General features: G+C 39.1%; 1 protein-coding gene across 1 annotated transcript; it reads right to left on the reverse strand.

Moving 5' to 3' along the window:
• Nucleotides 1–13,183: 13,183 nt before the first annotated feature.
• LOC143029236 (uncharacterized) lies at nucleotides 13,184–20,166 on the reverse strand. Its single transcript, XM_076191904.1, has 7 exons — nucleotides 20,060–20,166; nucleotides 19,710–19,823; nucleotides 16,693–16,806; nucleotides 16,364–16,477; nucleotides 16,037–16,150; nucleotides 15,710–15,823; nucleotides 13,184–13,467 (listed from the first exon to the last, which is right to left on the reverse strand). Exons 2-7 carry the CDS (start codon nucleotides 19,720–19,722, stop codon nucleotides 13,226–13,228), a joined length of 711 nt encoding a protein of 236 aa, XP_076048019.1. The 5' UTR covers nucleotides 19,723–19,823; nucleotides 20,060–20,166; the 3' UTR covers nucleotides 13,184–13,225.
• Between the last annotated feature and the right edge of the window lie 1,539 nt (nucleotides 20,167–21,705).

Consider the following 21,705-nt stretch of genomic DNA (forward strand, 5'->3'; position numbering starts at 1 on the left):
CAGTATTCGAATTTATTTTAAATTATTTGCTGAAATCATTGTATCAATGATGTGGAGTGTAAATAGGTGCGTGTATAGTAACAGTTACTTACGTAGAATATTACTTTCAACAATTTGAAAATTATTAAAAAAAATCATGCAATCTGTGTGTACGTTTTACATGGGCATTTTCGCAGACCACTCAGAATTCAATATTTGTTTCATTTCCACCACCTATTTATGTGAACATTTATATAAAAAGAGCGCATTCCTCCTGTTAATTCAGTGTTTTTTTTTTACTGATGAATTCCGTTTGAGTACGAATGCGCACACACAGTGTACGCCTGCCCTTCTAAAACAGGATTTGCCTCTGTGCGTTGGCCCAGAGGCGATGAGGATGATGTCATGTCTCCTTTGGTCTGCCATGTCTAATATGACATGGTGCTACAGCTCATTTCCTACCGCAGCGTCACGTTGACACTGCGGCAAAAGGAGCGTTCGTGCTAGTAAACAAAATATGACGTCACGGGTAAGCCCGGCGGCCCTTGCCATTGAACTGCGAGGGACGCCATATTTTTCCCGCGATGTTTTGATGCAGTGGACGTGCTGTGTCTTGCTGCATTGCTTCTGACCCAGGGCATTGGGCGGGATACAGGGATGACCCGTCATCTACGAGGAGCTAAGATGGGAGGGAAGAAAGGGTGGTGGGTGGGAGTGGGTATTTGCTTCTTGACTTGATTGATTCATTGATTTATGGAATTTTTGGCTCGAAGGCCAAGCCTTCTTGACTTGGCTACCTCTCTTGTAAAAGGAAAAAATGGTACATGGATGAATAGATTATCCACATGGTCCACGTGGCATGATATTTTCGTCGGCGTCTCTATCTTGGAGGAATATCACAGCCAAGAAATTTGTCAAAGAAATGGTAAAGGATTTTTTTTGTGATATAATTTTTCATTTATAAAAGAATGTTGTATATATATATATATATATATATATATATATATATATATATATATGCAACAGTAATCACATAAAACACGTGAATAAAGATTTTTGCTTGTAACCACGAGGAAATTAAACGTTCAGTATTCCGATCTTTAAATATATATATATATATATATATATATATATATATATATATATATATATATATATATATATATATATATATATATATATATATATAATGTGGTTGGTCGCCCAATTGTGATAGTTGGTATCGTTCTTAGATGAAGGATTAATGAAAGTTTTATTTTCTTTGGGACTTGTTCCAAATATACCCGTCCGCCATGAGATAAACTATACACAGGCTTTGTAAAGAGTATGCAAATAATATCATATATAAATACATTTGACAAAATAATGGTCATCTTTGTATGTGGCATAATTTTTACAATATATAATTTTATTACAATTGACATACATAATTGTTTTGACGAATATTAATTTTTTTATTTACAACAATGCTATAAGAACTAAGGGGACACTGCAGCAATAGCGGCGTGTTGCCCCCCCATATATATATATATATATATATATATATATATATATATATATATATATATATATATATATATATATATGTATGTATGTATATATATATACATACATACATACCAAAATGTTTCTTCCCCCGTATGCGGGAAGTAGTAAGCTAGGGCGTGCACCCACCCTTTACCCATCCCAAAGCAATTGTTTTCCCTTTTATCTTGGCTACTTGTGGATGGAATGCCGTCCCTGCCTCCCGCCCACTGCCTGGGTCGGAAGCAATACAGCAAGACCCTAAGTACGGCTTGCATAAAACGTGCAGTCAATACTCCATACGGGGTCCACGTGCCATGTGAATTTTCGACAGTTTGTCAAAGAAGGTTAGGTTAGATTAGACTGTAGACTGCTACGAGTGACGTAATCACCACAGGAAATAAATACGTCGCCATATTGGAAGACAAACCACTAGCGAGAAAGACGATTGCCGAGGCTTGTTAGAAGGCTCGGAAGTTTAAGTTGATTAATCTGTTAACAAGGCCTTCTGGAGATTGTCGGAGGATAGCAAACCGCAAAGTTGACGTCACTGTTACCATGCTCTTTATCGGCAGTTGGACAAACTACCATGTTGTGGACCATCTTAATGCATTTTGCATATGAAAATAGTAAACAACGTCGACATGCGACCCATTCCCAAAGGTATTGTTGTTAGATGACGATGTCCCTGGGGCTAAGATCGACATTCAACGTATTGGCACTTATTTCATCATTCAATTGAAGCATTAGTTGGAGTGTCGAGAACTAAAAACTAGAAGAAACAAGACCAAAATTGTGGAAAGGTATTGTACAAACCACGTGGCGTGGAGCACACGTTGTCTCGCTCGCCCACGCGGCTAGACCTGACGCGCCAGCCACATACACCTGCCTATGACATTGCGACCCTGCTTGATCCGACCTAACCTAATCCAGTGCAATTACGCAATTACGCACCACGGGTACCCACGCGGTGTGTGTGTGTGTGTGTGTATATATATATATATATATATATATATATATATATATATATATATATATCGGCCCGTGGCCGCACGTAAAATCATAATAAAAGAGACGAACTCACCAAACATCTTTCTCATCTCACAGTAGCATTGTTGTTACAGTACGCTCTCCGTCATGGCCACTTCTGCTAGCCCCAATGATTGAACGATAAGCCACATGCAATATTTTATAGTTCTTGAAGCAGCATCCTTGCTTATGGAACATCAAGAGCAAGGAACATATGTGTGAACCTTGATGATATGAGGAAATATTTACTCTGAACATTAGCAATAAGTTAGGTGCGGTTGTACGATTTTCCACGGTAGCCCCCGTAAAAAATACACTAACTTAAAAAAAAAAATCGCTATTAACATTACTAATAACTTGCAGTACTTACTTATAGGGTTTAAAATACTCAGAATGATAGAATGTTTCCAATGATATTGACAAGAATTGCATCTATGAGACTGGCAAATAAATTTATATTTACCGAATTTTCTTTGATAAAAATAGGCCAGTACAAAATTTTGTAGGCATCTACAAACAACAGAATATTATGCTTTCCCTGCTTCCAATACTGACCACTTTTGCAAGAGTTTTTACGTTAGGTGCAGTTGTGCTCGCCTCCACCGCAGGCCTGCAAAAAAAAAAAAAAAAAAAAAAAAAAAAAAAAAAAAATAATAATAATAATAATAATAATAACAAAAATAAATAAATGAATAAGATAGAATAGAATAAAAAAATATAAAAATGGCTACCGACTTTACTATTAATTTGCGGTACTTATTTATGGGGTTCGAAATACTGAGAATTATAGGAGCTATCCAATTATATAAATAAGAATTGCATCTGTGGGACTGGCCTTTTTTTCCTTAGGCTCATTCAGTGTGGAGCTCTTTTTAGAATTATTTTTTCAATTTTATTTCAAATTGGATCTCGTTTAAGTAAGTCATATTTTTTTTTTCAAATGGTCATCCTGTGTAAATTTGTCATGTCCCATCATGATTGTTGGCAGCCAGTCAGGATCAGCGTTGTCATACAACTTTAAAGGAAAAAACTAAAATTAATCAAATTAACAATTTTCAGATATATTGCATACCAAAACAATAATCAATTATTTCAAATGCGTAAACACATTTTTTTCTTTTTATAATATCACTGCCATTACACAAAGTAGACCTACAGTCACCTGTCGGCTGTATATTACGTATAACCAGTGAAACTGGTGAACGAGGCCCAGCACTAGTGCTGGGCAAATACCGCTAATTTCAATACCGGAATTACCGGTAAACAACAATGCCGTTACCGGAATTACCGGTAATTTACCGGTAAAAGACTCGTGAGGTAGTAGTGACGTCCCAAGTTCGAGTCGCCTTTATGACTTAAATCTAAACAAATTCCATCCTGCTATGGTGTGTAGTCACAAGTTTTGTAACGTCACTATAAAAATCCTGCGCTCCGAGTCGTTACTCCAACTCTTGTGGGCGGGGAGTAGGGAGGGGGTGCGTGTAAGGTCACAGCATTACCTCCTCTCCCTCAGTGCATAGGCCTACGCACCAATCCCCCCCTCCCCCTCTCACACTCCACTTCCGTCTCTATGTAAGTGCAATTTCATACAAAGAATATATTTTTCACATAGAAACAGAATTTCATAAAAGAAAAATAATTACATGCATCATTTTTACACATTACACATAAAAATTAATTTCCAAAATCACCCATTTTTCATTTAGTCAGGACAAAGTTTTTTTGTACAATTGAGGTTTTAAAGGTTTTGTGCGAGATGAATTGACATATGTAGGTCATTTTCATAATGTTTTTTTTTTACCAAGTTCCTCTTATATTAGGCTCAGGAACACAATCTCAACCCTTTGAATTTCTGTCAAAGTTTTTTTCAATTGTTCATAGTTGTCATTTTTTATATTGGAATTACGTTAATTTTGTATTAGCAGGACTCTACGATCCCTATATTTATATTATAGTACCTTTAAATGGACAAAAAAAACACGCATATATTTTATTTTAATTTTTTATTCTGTGTATCCATTTGGATACATGCCCACCGGAATCGCCAGCGCGCGCCACCTCCACCAATCTAGGGTAAGGCTCGCAAATATTAGTTACTTAAGACTACGCGAATAATAATTACATGCGTATCACTAACAAAATATGATTTTTGAATAACACGTTACCTTGCGTCGTAGAGGCCACTTCAATGGGCACAGTGTTAATCCACCAGAATCTTTGATCGTCTCTGCCCGCTTATTCTTGTCTCTGCTTTCTGTGAGTCTGTTGTGGTATACTGTATTCCCTGCCCCAACCCATAGCTTATATATATATCCTTGTCAGTCATCACTCGTGCGAGTCTGATAAGTGTATTTGTGAACTTGTTTGTGATTAACTCCAATACAAGTACAGTACAAATAGATTGTAACATGCAGATGGTGTCTTTCATGAGCAACTGCGTACATTTATGTAAATATGCATATATTAATAAACATTAAATATAAAGTTAAATATGAAGATCTGGTAAGTGTGGAAACAGTGTCTCTCCAATCTCCCCGTTCTGTGAGCTTTCATGTCCGTTCTACAAACTTTACAACGTGCCTTATTTCCATCCTCTTTCACTTCCGCTAACCATTTTTTAAACAGGGGATCCTTTAACCAGGCAGACTGAAAAGTTTTCGAGTAGTTTGACCACCTCTTCATTTCTAGATCACATAGGCTGACTAATCGAATACGTACATTTTGCACTGAACCTCTGCGGGCCGAGATACGAACAAAACGATCTAGCACGTCTGTTAATTTTCATATTCGAATACGTACATTTCGTACTGTGCATCTGTGGGCCAAGAAGGGAGCAGGACGATCTAGCACGTTGAATACGTTCCTGTTAATTTTCATCCTACGTAGGGCCGTCAGTACCAGTACCACCAAGCCGAAACGTGCTTACCGCTCTCTGAGTATTATGGGATAGCTTATCGGTTAACGGAGCCTAAACGGTAGCAGATTTTTTGCTGGTAAGCTACCGTCAAGGTTGTTACCGATAAAACCCGTAACTACCGGTAGCTGCCCACCACTACCGTCACTCAGTACCACCAAGCCGAGTCGTGCTTACCGCTCCACGAGTGTTTGGTATAGCTTATCGGTTAACGGAACCTTAACGGTAGCAGAATTATTGCCGGTAAGCTACCGTCAAGGCTGTTACCGATAAAACCGGTAACTTTACCGGTAGCTGCCCAGCACCCTCCCTAAAAAAAAGACATGACAACACAAGGCAATAAATTTCTTTGCCCCTCAGGAAATGGTCTGAACTTCTTCGGTACTGGCCTAGCTTCTCGGTTTTCATGCCAGCTCTTCTCCTCAGGGCTGCAATCCATTCCTTCTGTCTCTGGGCAGTGAGTTCCTAATATTTTTCTCCCTGGTTGGTTTAAACACTGGGGATCCTATAGAATGATTTCTTTTCGCTATGACACGTGAACCACAACTACAATTCTCCGACAGTCTCCAGTAGGCCTTGTTAACATGTTAATCAGCCTAAGCTTGTGGTTTGTCTTCCAATATGGCGGCATAAACATAAATCATGTGACCCCTGACGTCACGCGGCAGCGGTCTGTGGTCTGCACACCCCAAGGAGTCCAGTCAGGGTGTGGCATAAGTCGTGATTTACTACAAGCCATTCTGCCAAATCAACCTAAATACATGCCTCTCTCTTTCTATGTGTTATTTGAAATAGTTTTATTTTTCCTGTATACAGTAAAGGAAACTGTATAGTACAATGAGTATAAGTTTTTTAGGAAAACAACAATTTGAATAAATTCTATGACACGTAGCAGATATTGTTGCACGTGTAGCCACGCCGAGGTGTCACAGGTGAAACACGCGAGATGGGGCACAGGTAATCGTTGTTATAATCCTAAAAAGTGATACTCATTGTACTATACAACTTCCTTTTCCATATACAGAATATAAAGAAAAGAAAATATCAGATAGATGTACCAAGGTTGATTTGGCAGAATAGGTCACGACGAATGCCACACCCAGACAGGACTCCTTGCATCGCACAGATTAAGTTCTTTCTTTGCCGGATCCAGCAGAGGGCCGCTCGTGGGCTCCAAGATTTGCGGGCGCTGAGCAGGGGAATTAAGGGTTGGGGACAGGATTGGACTGGGAATGGGGTTAGGATAAGGGTTAAGGGTGGGATCAGAATTATGGTCAGGACTGGGATCTGGATTGAGGAGAGGGAGATAGTGATAGGTGATCCTATTTCTAAAAGTATAAAAAATGGGACTATTAACTACATGAAATGGGAGATAATTCCGCTCTTGGATGCTGCGGGGGGGGGGGGAGATGAGTATTTGAATATGTTGGTGCTTCTTTGGTATATGAGGAACTTAAGATCGTGACTGCCTGCAATTATTCGTGTATTTGTTGGGTGTAAGTTTATGTCAACCAAATTGTTTGTTTTATGCGAGAGTTGACACCTTGACGTGGTGGATAGGCTTGGAAGTCAGGGTTACAAGACCTATGTCGATAGAGAGGAAATCTCTGCAGGGTCACCTATATCGAACAGATTTTTTGAGATCAGACAAAGAGCAGCTCACACACACAGTTGCAGGATCCACTGCTAACTGGCACGTCCCTGATGGCGAACAGGGAAATTCCTCATAGATATATGGGATACCGTCATAATGACGGTGTGGACCATTGGGCATCCTATAGATATATAGGGATTCACCGAATATAATGAATAAGGTGACACCAGAGAAATATCTCACCAGAAACCAGTTGACACGGATTTAAGATTACTGAAAAAAACAACTTCATAGCAACTATGAATAGCACAACCTAAACAAAACCGGGCGTTCCTGTTGGATCATCGTCTCTCAAAGGTCCAACCGCATTGCCTCGTGTGCTTACGGGTAATGTGCCACCGAACGTAAGCACTGACCAAGCATATCCAAGTCTTGGACATTAAACAGAATGAAGAAGATGAAGATATATACTTACAACGTAAGAACTCTGTCAGAAGACCATAGGCTGGAGAGTTTAATGGAAGAACTAGACAACATAAAGTGGGACATCGTAGGACTGAGCAAAGTCCAAAGAGTGGAAGAAAAGCTGAAGCAATTACAAGGTGGTCACCACCTGTTCTACTATAGAGGAAAGGACAAAGATTCTTGATAAGCCGAGAAGTTGCTGGTAACGCAGTCAAGTTCAGTAGTTTATCAGACAGGGTAGCTTGGATTGTGATTAGGCTGTGTAAAATATACACTCTAAAAATAGTTCAGGTTTGTGCATTAACTTCACCGAATCAAGAAAAATGTTAGTACACGTTGGTAATATGCGACTTTAATGCTAAAGTGGGGAAGAAGATGGGAGATGAGTTTAACTTTTGTAGATTACGAGAAGGCCTTTGACTCGGTAGAACAAATAGCAATACTAAACTCGCTACGCAAACAAGGTACAAACGAACAGATCGTAAGGGTTTTAGAAAAGATTTATGCGAAAGGAGTACAGCAAGGCGATACAATGTCACCCAAATTATTTAAAGCTTGTTTAGAAGATATTTTCAGAAGGTTGAGATGGGAAAAGAAAGGTGTAAAGATTAATGGCGAATATTTGAGCCATCTAAGATTTGCGGATGACGTTATTCTTATTTCAGAAAAAGCAGAAGACATGCAAGATATGCTGAGTGACCTGAACAAGGAAAGTCTCAAAGTTGGTTTAAAAATGAATGAGTAAAACCAAAGTAATGTTTAACACGAAAATTGAAAGTAAAGAGATTATAATCGATGATGAGTCTTGAAGAAGTTGAGGAGTATAATTATTTAAGCCAGAAGGTGAAAGTGACGAAAAATCATGATAATGAAATAAAAAGACGTATTACAATTAATTGGAAAGTATTTGGTAAGTATAATAAAATCCTGAGAGGCTCTCTACCTTTTTGTTTGAAACATAAAGTTTACAACCAATGCATTCTGCCAGCAATAATCTATGGGTGTGATATTTGGAAAATAACGAAGGCGATGGAAACAAAACTAAGGACTGCACAGAGGAGAATGGAGAGATTAATGATGGGAATAACGCTGAGAGACTGAAAGAGAACAAGTTGGGTGAGAGAGCAGACTAGAAAGATATTGTAGAGGCGGTAAAAGAGAAGAGGTGGAATTGGGCAGGTAAGTTAGTACGAACGACTGATGAGCGATGGAGCAAATCAAGATCTATATACACCATATCTAACCGCTTGAGCCGTTCTGCGCAGCCTCTGACGTCATCTGGATGTTTCCGTTTTCTCTTTGTGAAACACCGAAGAAAACTGTGAAACGCTAAGGCAGACTGGAATTATATTTCCCCCCCGTTATCTCTCTCTAGCTCATTGCTATTATCAGTGTGTATTTACCTAGTTGTATTTTACGGGAAGGGGAGCTATGCTCGTGGTGTCCCGTCTTCATATCTCATTTTATCTAAACTGTTTTTAAATTCATGTATTGTTTCCACTTTCCATTGTGTTGTTCTTATCTATATTTTAACCTTAATGCTTTTACTGATATTTTCGATTTCCCCTGTGTCGTCAGCAGACCTCGTTTATATTTTTCTTCTGTCAGGGAGAGCCCGTTCGTCTCCCTCCTCATTTCCCTCAGTAATCCCTCCCCTTCTCATCACCTTTCTACACCACGAGCTTTCCCCTTCCCTACTAATACAAAAAGGTACTTCCTCGTAGTTGAAATCCACGAAAACTGCTTTTTTTCCGGAGTTCCAATCTTCGCCGTCAATCCGACGATTGTGTGTGTGTGTGTTATATCTACACCTGTCGCTGCTGGGACTCATAAAGAAAATTGTGATGCATTGGTATGTGTGTGTGGCCAAGAGGGATTTAAGAAATGCAATAATAGTACCAACCCTCACATATGCAATTGAAACATGGCTTTGGAATAAGAGTCAGAGGTCTAGAGTGCAGGCAGTGGAAATGAGTTAAGTGAGAAGTGCTTGTGGTGTAAGTAGAATGGATAGAATGAGTAATGAAAGTGTGCATGAGTTTTTTCCAATGGGCCTCAAAGGCGAGGAGAAGAAATGTAGTGGTTGAAGACAAGGTCTATATATACGACCTTGGTTGAAGAGGTAGAGATAGACATTAAAGTGGTTTGGCCACATGGAGCGAATGGAAGAGAGTAGAATGACCAAGAGGGTGTATGTGAGATAGAAGGGGGGGAATGATAAAGGGTGACCTCCAGTAAAATGATGGAGGGATAGGGTGCAGGAGTATGTCAGTAAGAGGTGTGAAAGATCATTGAGAGATCTTGAGCAGGCAAGGAGAGTGTGTTTGGATAGAGATGGAAGCTCTTCTGCTGTGGTCATCTCATTGTGGGAGCAGGTGTCAAAGATGATGATGATGATTAGTGTGTGGTTGTACGTAAACATTCTCTCTTTCTCTCGCACACATACAATGGAATATCAAAACCGAAATAACAGGTAATAACTTGTATTTGACTACAAAGGATTACAAAGGCGGAGCATGCCGACAGGAGACCTTTTGGTCCATATCTAGGTCGGGTGCGAAAAAAATCATAATAATAAATTGATAAATAAAAACTATAATAATGTAAATAACAAATAAAATACATAAATAAATGCTATAGTTAGATGATAAACAAACAGGTAGATAGTAAATAATAATGAATTGACATATAACTAATAATAAATGAAAATCAAAACAGACAAATGATAACAAAACAAAAACATAATATGAAATAAATTATAATCATTACAGCATCTTGCTTAGGTGTTTATCTAAATGATTCTTAAAGCTTCAAACTAAACTACATTGCACTACCTGTGCAGGAAGTTTATTCCATTCATTAACTACATGGTTGGCGAAGTTGTTTCTACCTACTTCCAAATTGAATCTATTTCCGGACAGTTTGAGACCATTGTTTCTTGTCTGATTCTCATTCAATGTGAAAATTTTGTCACTTTTGATGTTGTCAATTCCCTTTAGAATTTTGAAGACCTGTATTAAGTCACCTCCGAGTCTACACTTTTTTAGGGAAAACAGATTAATATGTTTTAGTTGATTTTCGTATAATTTATTTTTTATATTTGGAATCAGTTTTGTGGCTCGCCGTTGTACTTTTTCCAGTCTGTCAATGTCTTTAATGAGGTTCGCTGACCAAACGGAAACAGCATATTCCAAATGTGGATGAACTAACGATTTATATAGCTTGTTAATGAGTGATGGACTTTTGAAATCAAAAGATTGCGCAATCAGTCCTAGAACCTTATTTGCTTTCTCAGAGGCTGAAATACACTGCTTGGATGATTTGAGATTGTTACTGATAATTGCGCCAAGATCTTTTTCACTATCAACTTTTGTTAACGAATTTCCAAATAACTTGTAATCGTACTTACTGTTATTTTTACCTATGTGCATTACCTTGCATTTACTTGTGCTAAATTTCATTAGCCACTTTTCAGACCATTGCTGTAATTTATCTAAATCTTCTTGAATATCTAATTGATTTAAGTGATCATTTCCCATTCCGCACAGTTTTGTATCATCAGCAAATTTGGAAACAGTAGATTTTAGTCCATGGTCTATATCATTTATATATACTATGAATAGAAGTGGCCCAAGAACAGAGCCCTGAGAAACTCCACTTGTAACATTTTTCCATCCAGAAGTTTTTCCATTTAAAACAACTCTCTGTTTTCGATCATTCCACCAATTTCTAGTCCTACATTCATTTTTTGTCCATTTGTTTGGGTTAACTCAACGCACAAACTATCATATGCATCCTGTTTCACTTTCTTTAAAACACTAGTTTAGAATATTTCCTTTTTTCACTCTTGTGAAGCCTTAGATTTCTATTTAGGTTACGCATTCTAAAAAACATGCATGTCCATACAAAAAAACGAATAACCTCTTGAGGCAATGTCACATATATACAGATTTGCGCTATTAATTTCTCTGTGGAATTTGTTCCTGGTGTTAGTGATTTCTGGCCATGGTAACATGTGAACATGTGTTCCATTTTCTCAAGATCACACAGAAAACTCTCACTTGGTGTCATTAAACCACCAGACTTCCGACTAGCTATAGTATTCCATGAATTATTATGTGATGTTACATGTGATCCAAGAAATTCATATTGTGGAAATTTGAAAGCAATGTATCCACCAAAATAGCGCAATCCTTCTTTTTTCATTTCACTTCCCAAATTTAAAAATGGAATGCTATCATCAGGAAAATCTAGATTTTTTCCCCCAGAAATGTATGGATCATCAATATGCAAGTTAGTTAATATCATTGCTGATAAGCTTAATTCATTTTGCAATGAATCAGTCACACTATTCTCCTGATCAGAATTGCTTATCATGTCTTTGGTGAGTGAATCACTCATCATGGGTACATTATTTTCAGTTGTTACGTTGTACTTGCTCCCCATCAATTTGCTATCTTTGCCAAGAAGATGGGCTCTTATTCTATATTTAAAAGCAAGAGGTGATGGATGATCATATGTAGAACCCATTTGCCTGATGTACCCAAAGAAATGTTCCAGCCCATCTTGGTTTAGCCTGTATGTCAGTATGTATGTAAGACCATACTTTTCTTTGACCATTTCATATAAGTTCTGCAAAGACTGAGATGAGACAACTAGACCTCTCTGAAATTGATAAAGGTGATTTTTTCCAGTGATTTTGATACTCTTTGCAATGGTGATCATTTACTCCAGTACACTGTCTTGATGAGCAAGTTGAATACCATAAGCATTCCTAGAGGGCTTCCTATCATAAAGAACTCTAGAGTTCATGACATCAAACCATGCATCTACAATTGAAATAAATTTGCTTGTCTCTTTCCAGTCTTTACTTTTCAGAACCCCTTTACCTCCGAAATACTGTATGGTCTTTGCTGTTATCTCAGATAAAAGTTGTGTTGCAAGCTTGATGCTCATTCTTTTTATACCCTGTACAGTGATGTGCCTTTCAGATAATTTATGAGCTGGTTTCAAATCACTGATACTTTTAAATACTATTTCCTTGACACAATCACTGGTAACACAGCTTCCATTTGCCAAGATGAAACCAGAATCTAAAAATTTTTTTCTTATTAATTTGACAAGATGAAGTGCATCAGCAAAGACATGGACATTCCGATTAGGAGAATCTGGATTACAAAAAGAGTTGTCCATACAAATACCTAAATCCTTCCATAACCTTATGTTTGTTGGACTAAGGTCACTGACCATTGCTAAAACAGTGAAACCAGCCACTTCTATATTCAGTATGATATACAAAATTTCTTTGGTTAGACAGCAATCAAAATCATAATAGACAAGTTGCTTCCATTGTTTCACAAGGCCACGAATCATGACACACATGGCTCTATTCTTAGGATCTATTAATGTATCTGTTTTCTTGTCAAATACCCACTCATATGCAACACTACACTCATCAATGGACAAAACACATAGTCTGTCCTCTTCACGCATGTCCTTAGCCTCATGCTCTAGTAAATGAAACACAGCCTTCAAAATCCCAGGTTCTGTTAAATTTTTATGCCAATCTATTTAGTGTTGTTACAGATGGTAAAGGCAACTGCCACACTTCTTTGAGATACCTATAGGCTTTTGGGCTTAAATTTCTTAATGCAATGCACTTACTTATACTGTATCATCATCACTCCAACGTCTAATACAAGTTCCATTTAACATATGCTCTACTTGAGATGGGGAAAAATCTTATTTAAGTTATATTTAACCTTAGTATAAACATTTGTCACTTCACTTCTGAGCACAATTCTTTCCTTACTCCATTCTTCCTTTTCTTTTAGCAATGCATCCCTCTGTTTCTTCACAGCCTCTAACTCTGGTTGCACAGCAATGACGTCACATAACTTTCCCAAGAGATCCTTGCCCTGAGATGACACTGGCTGGGCAGCAGCTGTGTTGTAGGGGTTGTCTGCAAATTAACAATCATTAGGGACCATATACAGTCTCTCTCTCTCTCTCTCATCTTGCTAGCTATGTCTACATTTCATAGTACAGGTAAACGTCGACTTACGATGGCATTAGGTTTCGATAGATCCATCGTAAGACGATTTCATCGTAAGTCGATCCCCAATTTGTGTATCACTGTTCCGTGGTCACTGTACCTAGCCTACCTGTATATTAACCACCAGAGATACTGAATATAGCCTATTAAACATGTACAGTAGTTTATTTAATTATTTTTATCCTTTTTACCATATTCAAACACTAATATGTATTTTCAGTACGGACTTAAATCTCGCGGGCAGCAGCCAATGCCAGCCGTACGACGTGTCGTAATAATACTCGCATCATAAAATATAGTCACCGCTTATATCGATCGTTCTCTCTTTCACCCGCAAATTTTGAAAACCTCAGAGAATGGGATTCAGGGCACATTTGAGAGAATGTAAAAACACAGGGGCGACTACAATAAATATAATCAAGACGCCGATATGGCAGCCTCGCGAATCCACTTGCTCCTCATGACGCCTACGTGTGCGGCACCGTATGGAAGGGGTTAAATATATCATATCGTCGTCGTCGTCGTCATCGTAAAGTCGAAAAATCGTAAGTCGCGGCCATCGTAAGTTGACGTTTACCTGTATTTGTATTGTGACACGTATTTCATCTCTGTCTTAGTAATCATATTGTATATCATAATTACTAACATGATATCATATTGTATATAATAAATACTAACATATAATGTACAGTGGCCGCAAAAAGTTTGGGCGCAAAATTATAGGCGGCCAAACTTTCCGCTAAACTCAAAACATGCGAAAAATACAACTTTCCGCCCAAACTTTTCGCTATTTTTCAATGCTAGCGTTTGTACCCGTATTTAGCCGAGACAATACGCACTACTTGGCAACTCTGTTTAGGCGCACTCGATGTCACGTGGAGTCAGTTTCTAAACATCTCTCACGGGGAGTAGTCTTTTTTTTGCGGTGGTCTCTGTTTTTGTGCCTTGATATCTCCGTAATGGGAAGTGGTAAAGAGCTGGAAAGAGACACAGTTGTTACAATCATAACCATCTATAAGGAGGGTTATAAGTGTAAAGATATTGCTACTCGTGTGGGAATTGGAGTGCGTCAAGTGCAAAAGTGGACCAAGAAATTTCGAGACGGAGGAAGTGACATCATTCCTACTCCAAAGCATCGCTCTGGTCGGCCAAGGAAGATATCAAATCGTACTTCTACGGTTATTAGGAGGCAGTTAGATAAAGATCCAATGCTCACAGCTCGAAAACTGAAAGAAAATAACCCTGCACTGTTGCATGATGTGTCTGTAAGATGTATTTCTGATCATTTAGCCAAAGATTTACAATACCGTAGTTGCTGTGCTAAAGTTCTTCCCCTCCTAAGTGCAAAAAACATACGTGATCGCATAGCATTTTGCAAGAAATATAAGGACTGGTCCTTAGAAGACTGGGAACGAGTATTGTGGAATGATAAGTCAACGTTTGTGGTGTCGTCGGGCTGCAGGTCGAAGTGTGTGAGGCGCCCCAGGGGGTCTGACCCTAATAACCCTCGCTATACAGCTAAAGTGGTGAAACATGCTGCAAGTGTTATGGTGTGGGGATGCTTTGCATTTGGTGGAGTTGGCAATTTAGTGTTTCTTGCACAAAATGAGAGTGTAAATCAGCACACTTATTTTGAGTTATTGTGTGATAACCTGCCTGAAAGTTTTGAAAAGTGCAATGCTAGTTGGTTTATGCAGGACAGAGCTCCTGCTCACACAGCTCGGTCTGTTACCCAATGGTTAGAAGACTGTGGTGTTGATTACTTCAAAAAATGGCCTGGAAATTCTCCAGACCTAAATCCCATTGAGCACGTATGGCATATAATTAAAAAACAGCTTCAAGATTGTGATGTCTCCACTGTAGCTAAGCTAAAAACAGAAATACAGGATATTTGGGATAATATTATTCCTCAACACGTACAAAACCTGGCAAGATGCATCCCGGCACGTTTGGAGAAGGTCATAAAGCTTAAAGGAAAATCGCTTGGTGAATAAGGTATGTAATAAGCCATTTATAGGTCTTTAAATGATTATTTAAATGTCACAAGTGTTTACATTTGTGTCTCGTTAATTACGCACCCAAACTGTTCGCGGCCACTGTATATTATAAATACTAACATGATGAGTTTACCAAATAATACAAAACATACCTTGAATTGGCACTGCTTGCAATGACTGCCTTGCTTCAGTTTCATGGAGAAGTTCCAGCCTGCTAGGTTCTTTCTCCTTGTTGTGCGACACAGCAGTTGCATTGTCAGGATCATCTGTAAAATATATATATATATTTTTAACCCTCTATCTGCCATGGTCATTCTTACTTAACCTTCCTGACTCTCCACCTCTCTCTCTCTGTATTAGTAATCATATTGTATATCATAATTACTAACATGATATCATATTGTATATAATAAATACTAACATATAATGTATATTATAAATACTAACATGATGAGTTTACCAAATAATACAAGACATACCTTGAATTGGCATTGCTTGCAATGACTGCCTTGCTTCAGTTTCAGGGAGAAGTTCCAGCCTGCTAGGTTTGTTCTCCTTGTTGTGGGACACAGCAGTTGCATTGTTAGGATCATCTGTAAAAAATATATATATTGTTAACCCTCTATCTGCCATGGTCATTCTTACTTAACCTTCCTGGCTCTCTCCACCTCTCTCTCTCTGTATTATTAATCATATTGTATACCATAATTACTAACATGATATCATATTGTATATAATAAATACTAACATATAATGTATATTATAAATACTAACATGATGAGTTTACCAAATAACACAAGACATACCTTGAATTGGCATTGCTTGTGATGACTGCCTTGCTTCAGTTTCAGGGAGAAGTTCCAGCCTGCTAGGTTTGTTCTCCTTGTTGTGGGACACAGCAGTTATATTGTCAGGATCATCTGTAAAAAATATATATATTGTTAACCCTCTATCTGCCATGGTCATTCTTACTTAACCTTCCTGGCTCTCTCCACCTCTCTCTCTCTCTGTATTAGTAATCATATTGTATATCATAATTACTAACATGATATCATATTGTATATAATAAATACTAACATATAATGTACATCATAAATACTAACATGATGAGTTTACCAAATAATACAAGACATACCTTGAATTGGCATTGCTTGCAATGACTGCCTTGCTTCAGTTTCAGGGAGAAGTTCCAGCCTGCTAGGTTCGTTCTCCTTGTTGTGGGACACAGCAGTTGCATTGTCAGGATCTTCTGTAAAAAATATATTTTTAACCCTCTATCTGCCATGGTCATTCTTACTTAACTTTCCTGGCTCTCTCCACCTCTCTCTCTCTCTCTCTGTATTAGTAATCATATTGTATATCATAATTACTAAGATGATATCATATTGTATATAATAAATACTAACATGATGAGTAGTTAGTAGTGGTAAATAGGATTATGATAGGAAGAGTTAAGGATGTACATGTGCTAAGGGGAGAGGGTGGGGGAATATCAGATCATTTTTTGGTGGAAGGTAAGTTGAGAGTGAAGGATAGATGGAGAAGGAGGAAAGGGACAAAAGGTAGGGAGGTTCTTAGAGTGAACTCCTTGAATGAAAAGGAAAAGGAGAAGGAGTACGAAAAGAAGCTGAAGGAGGAGTGGGAGGGAGTAAAGGATAGAGCAGAGATGGGTGTGGAGGAGGAATGGGGATGGTTCAAGGAGGGAGTCTTAAAGTGTGCAAGGATGGTGTGTGGAACAAGAAGGACAGGGGGAAATAGAAGAAAGGGTAGTGAATGGTGGGATGAGGAAACAAAGAAGGTTGTAGAAGAGAAGAAGCGAGCATTCACAGATTGGTTACAAAAGAGGACAGGGGAGTCATATGAGACGTACAAAGAAAAGAAAAGAGAAGTAAAGCAAAAGGTAAAGGAGGCAAAGAGGAGAGCAGATGTGAAATGGGGTAGGAGTATGTCAGAAAATTTTGAAAGTAATAAAAAGATGTTTTGGAAAGAAATTAAGAGGAAGAGGAGGCGAATCAAGTAGGGAAGAAAAGGTAAAAGGTACAGATGGAGAGTTGATAATGGAAGAGATGGCAGTGAGGGGAAGATGGGCAGAATATTTTAGGGAGTTGCTGAATGTGAAGGAGGATAGGGAAGGAAAGATAGCTGCAGTGGGAAATACGAAGAAAATGAGAGTGATGAGTGAGGAGAATGGAGGAGAAATAAGGAAGGATGAGGTGAAGGCAGTTGTAAAGATGATGAAAGCAGGTAAGGCACCTGGTCTGGATGGATGTCATGCAGAATGTCTGAAAAAGGGAGGTTCAGTGATGGTGGACTGGTTGGTGAGATTATTTAATGTTTGCTGGAGAGAGGGTAGAGTACCGGAGGACTGGAGTAGTGCCTGTATAGTTCCTCTTTACAAGGGAAAAGGGGACAAGTGTGAATGTAGTAATTTCAGAGGGATTAGCCTGTTAAGTGTAGTAGGGAAGGCTTATGGGAGAATCTTAATTGAGAGGATTAGGAGAGGAACAGAAGGAGTAATTGGTGAGGAACAGTGTGGATTTAGGATGGGTAGAGGTTGTGTAGATCAGATCTTTGTGGTAAGACAGATATGTGAGAAAGCTATAGGAAAGGGGAAGGATGTTTTTTGGGCCTTTATGGATCTGGAAAAGGCTTATGATAGGGTAGACAGAAAGGCACTGTGGGAGGTTATGCAGATTTATGGGATAGGAGGAAAGCTTTTGGGAGCTGTCAAGAGTTTTTATGTGAGTAGTAGAGCATGTGTTAGGATTGGAAATGGAGAGAGTGAGTGGTTTGAAGTAAAGGTGGGACTTCGTCAAGGATGCGTTATGTCGCCCTGGCTGTTCAACTTATACATGGATGGGGTGGTGCGAGAGGTGTATGCTAGGGTAGTGAGTCAGGGATTGGAGATGGTTAAAGAAAATGGAGAGAAAAGTGGGAGGTGAGCCAGTTGTTGTTTGCGGACGACACTGCGCTTGTGGCAGGGTCAGAGGAGGGATTGAGGAAGCTGGTGGCAGAGTTTGGGAGAGTATGTGATAGAAGAAAGCTAAAGATAAATGTGGGTAAAAGTAAGGTGATGAGATGTACAAGGGGTGAAAGTGGCAGTAGACTGGAAGTGAACATTAAGGGAGAGCGACTGGAGGAAGTGGATAGTTTTAGATACTTGGGTGCAAGTGTAGCAGGAAAAGGTGGAGTGAAGGTGGAGGTAGAATGTAGATTGAGAGAGGCGAGTAAATGCCTTGGTGGTTTAAAGAGTGTAATGAGAAATAGACATTTGGGAATGGATGCGAAGAGGAGACTGTATGAAGGAGTGATTGTGCAAACAGCACTGTATGGGGCAGAAACGTGGAACATAAGAGAAGAAGAGAGAAGGAGTTTGAATGTGTTTGAGATGAGGTGTCTGAGAAGTATGGTGGGGGTTACTAGGCTAGATAGAGTGAGAAATGAGGAGGTGAGGAGGAGAACAGGGGTGAAAAAGGATTTGGGAGATAGGGTTGATGAAAGAATATTAGGATGGTTTGGACACATGGAAAGAATGAGTGAAGAAAGACTAGTAAAAGAGGTATGGAAGGCAGATGTGGAGGGAGTGAACATGAGGGGACGTCCTAGGATGAGGTGGATGGATGGGGTGAAGGGGGCTTTGGGGAAGAGGGGAATGTCTGTTGAGGAAGGAAGGAGAGGACGGAAGACAGAGGTGAGTGGAGAATGGTTGTATATGGATGATGTTGTGACTGCATGAGGAGGAATGGGCGGGGGGGTGGGGTAGTATGTGTGAGTAAATTTTGACGCAGCCCGAAGGGATTTCTCCCCGTCCTCTCCTTATATGCAAAGGGGGACGGAGAGGGGGGGTCGCCGATTAAATGAAGCGGCCTTGCTGTGGATGTACTGTGTCTTGCGACACTGCTTCTGACCCAGGGCGGTGGGCAGGGTGCAGGGATGACCCGTCATCCAGGAGGTGCTCAGATGAGAGGAAGGGTGGGAGGGGTGTGGAGTGTGTTTGGGGATGAAATGGGTGGGAGTGTTTTTATGCCTTTCCCTTTTTGGCTACCTCCCTTGGAAGGGGGAAAAAGCCTTGGTATATGTATGTATGTACTAACATATAATATATATCATAAATACTAACATGATGAGTTTACCAAATAATACAAGACATACCTTGAATTGGCATTGCTTGCTATGACTGCCTTGCTTCAGTTTCAGGGAGAAGTTCCAGCCTGCTAGGTTCGTTCTCCTTGTTGTGGGACACAGCAGTTGCATTGTCAGGATCATCTGTAAAAAATATATATATTGTTAACCCTCTATCTGCCATGGTCATTCTTACTTAACCTTCCTGGCTCTCTCCACCTCTCTCTCTGTATTAGTAATCATATTGTATATCATAATTACTAACATGATATCATATTGTATATAATAAATACTAACATATAATGTATATCATAAATACTAACATATAATGTATATCATAAATACTAACATGATGAGTTTACCAAATATACAAGACATACCTTGAATTGGCATTGCTTGCAATGACTGCCTTGCTTCAGTTTCATGGAGAAGTTCCAGCCTGCTAGGTTCGTTCTCCTTGTTGTGTGACACAGCAGTTGCATTGTCAGGATCATCTGTAAAAAATATATTTTTAACCCTCTATCTGCCACGGTCATTCTTACTTAACTTTCCTGGCTCTCTCCACCTCTCTCTCTCTCTCTCTCTCTCTGTATTAGCAATCATATTGTATATCATAATTACTAACATGATATCATATTGTATATAATAAATACTAACATATAATATATATCATAAATACTAACATGATGAGTTTACCAAATAATACAAGACATACCTTGAATTGGCATTGCTTGCAATGACTGCCTTGCTTCAGTTTCAGGGAGAAGTTCCAGCCTGCTAGGTTTGTTCTCCTTGTTGTGGGACACAGCAGTTGCATTGTCAGGATCATCTGTAAAAAATATGTATATTGTTAACCCTCTATCTGCCATGGTCATTCTTACTTAAATTTCCTGGCTCTGTAGATACAGTTTGCAAGGAGATACAGGGGAGAAATAAGGGAAAATGCAAGGGTAATTTTGTCCTTTTAAGCTATGAAAATAATTACTAGAGCCCAGCACAAAATTACAGTCTAAGATGTGGGCATTAAAGTAGTACATTTGACCAGCATTGTAAGGGTTAATGATTATAGTTGTCACACACACACACAAACTAAGATTTATACTGTCCTCTCTCTCTCTCATGCTAACATAATGATAATAATAACAATAGTGTTGAACTGAAATTTATTTGGCACTTACGAGAGCACCGAATATGACGAAATGCTATAACGGTCAATTTCCATGTTACCATCTCTCAGTATTTCAAATCCCTCAAACCTCTCAACCCCCCTCTCCCTCTCTCTCTCTCTGGTCTATATACAACCATTATCCATACACTAGGTAGTGGTAATTATTATCTTCTTACCTTCGAGTTTTGGTATCCTTCGTGTTGGAAGAGCATCATACTTCAAGACTTTGAGACACTTAGGCACTGGTAGATCGAGAAGCTCGTACATGAGTTGCTTTTAATAATCAGGGGATCCAGAATGAAGACTGCAGAGTCGTACATTTTGAACATTAATAGTGTTCTTCTTTTCACACATCTCAATCCATCTTTCACACACCTTATTTGCAGGGAAACGATGAAAATGAACATTTGGCTTATTTCCTCTTTGGTTTGAGTCACAACCTTTAATAGCACAATAAGCCATATTGTCAAGATCTATATATACCGGTATATATAGATTTAAATTGCCAGAATATAACTAATTGCGTGGAGCGGTGCGAGCGGAGGCTGCAACCTATCGAACCAACGAGCCAGCTGCATGTTGGGAAAAAGGATTGTGGTACTCCCCAAGGCAGGCGTAGCTCCTCTTGGGGATCGGTGCCACCTGCGTAGAGCTGATGGCCAGGGGTGGTTGCTGCTGTTTAGCCCCCAACTCAGAGTCCACTTGGCCAGACTGCGATGAGGCCACCACCCAGCACTTCTAAGCTACCAGAAGAGGCTGGATGACTGCATTGTGAACAGCTGCCCAGGATGTAACACTTCACCCCATACCATACAACACATAATGGAAGACTGCATTATACACAATCTTGCACGCAAA

The sequence above is a fragment of the Oratosquilla oratoria genome, chromosome 10 (genome assembly GCF_046742065.1).
Source record: "Oratosquilla oratoria isolate Oo_2021 chromosome 10, ASM4674206v1, whole genome shotgun sequence".
In the NCBI taxonomy this organism is placed as follows: Eukaryota; Metazoa; Arthropoda; class Malacostraca; order Stomatopoda; family Squillidae; genus Oratosquilla; species Oratosquilla oratoria.

Excerpts from the sequence above, each read along its gene's own strand:
- LOC143029236 (XM_076191904.1), bottom strand. Across the intron at positions 15,824-16,036 it reads GCAAGCAATGCCAATTCAAG|ATGATCCTGACAATGCAACT; the intron begins GTATGTCTTGTA and ends TATATTTTACAG. Across the intron at positions 13,468-15,709 it reads GCAAGCAGTGCCAATTCAAG|ACAACCCCTACAACACAGCT; the intron begins GTATGTTTTGTA and ends GTTAATTTGCAG.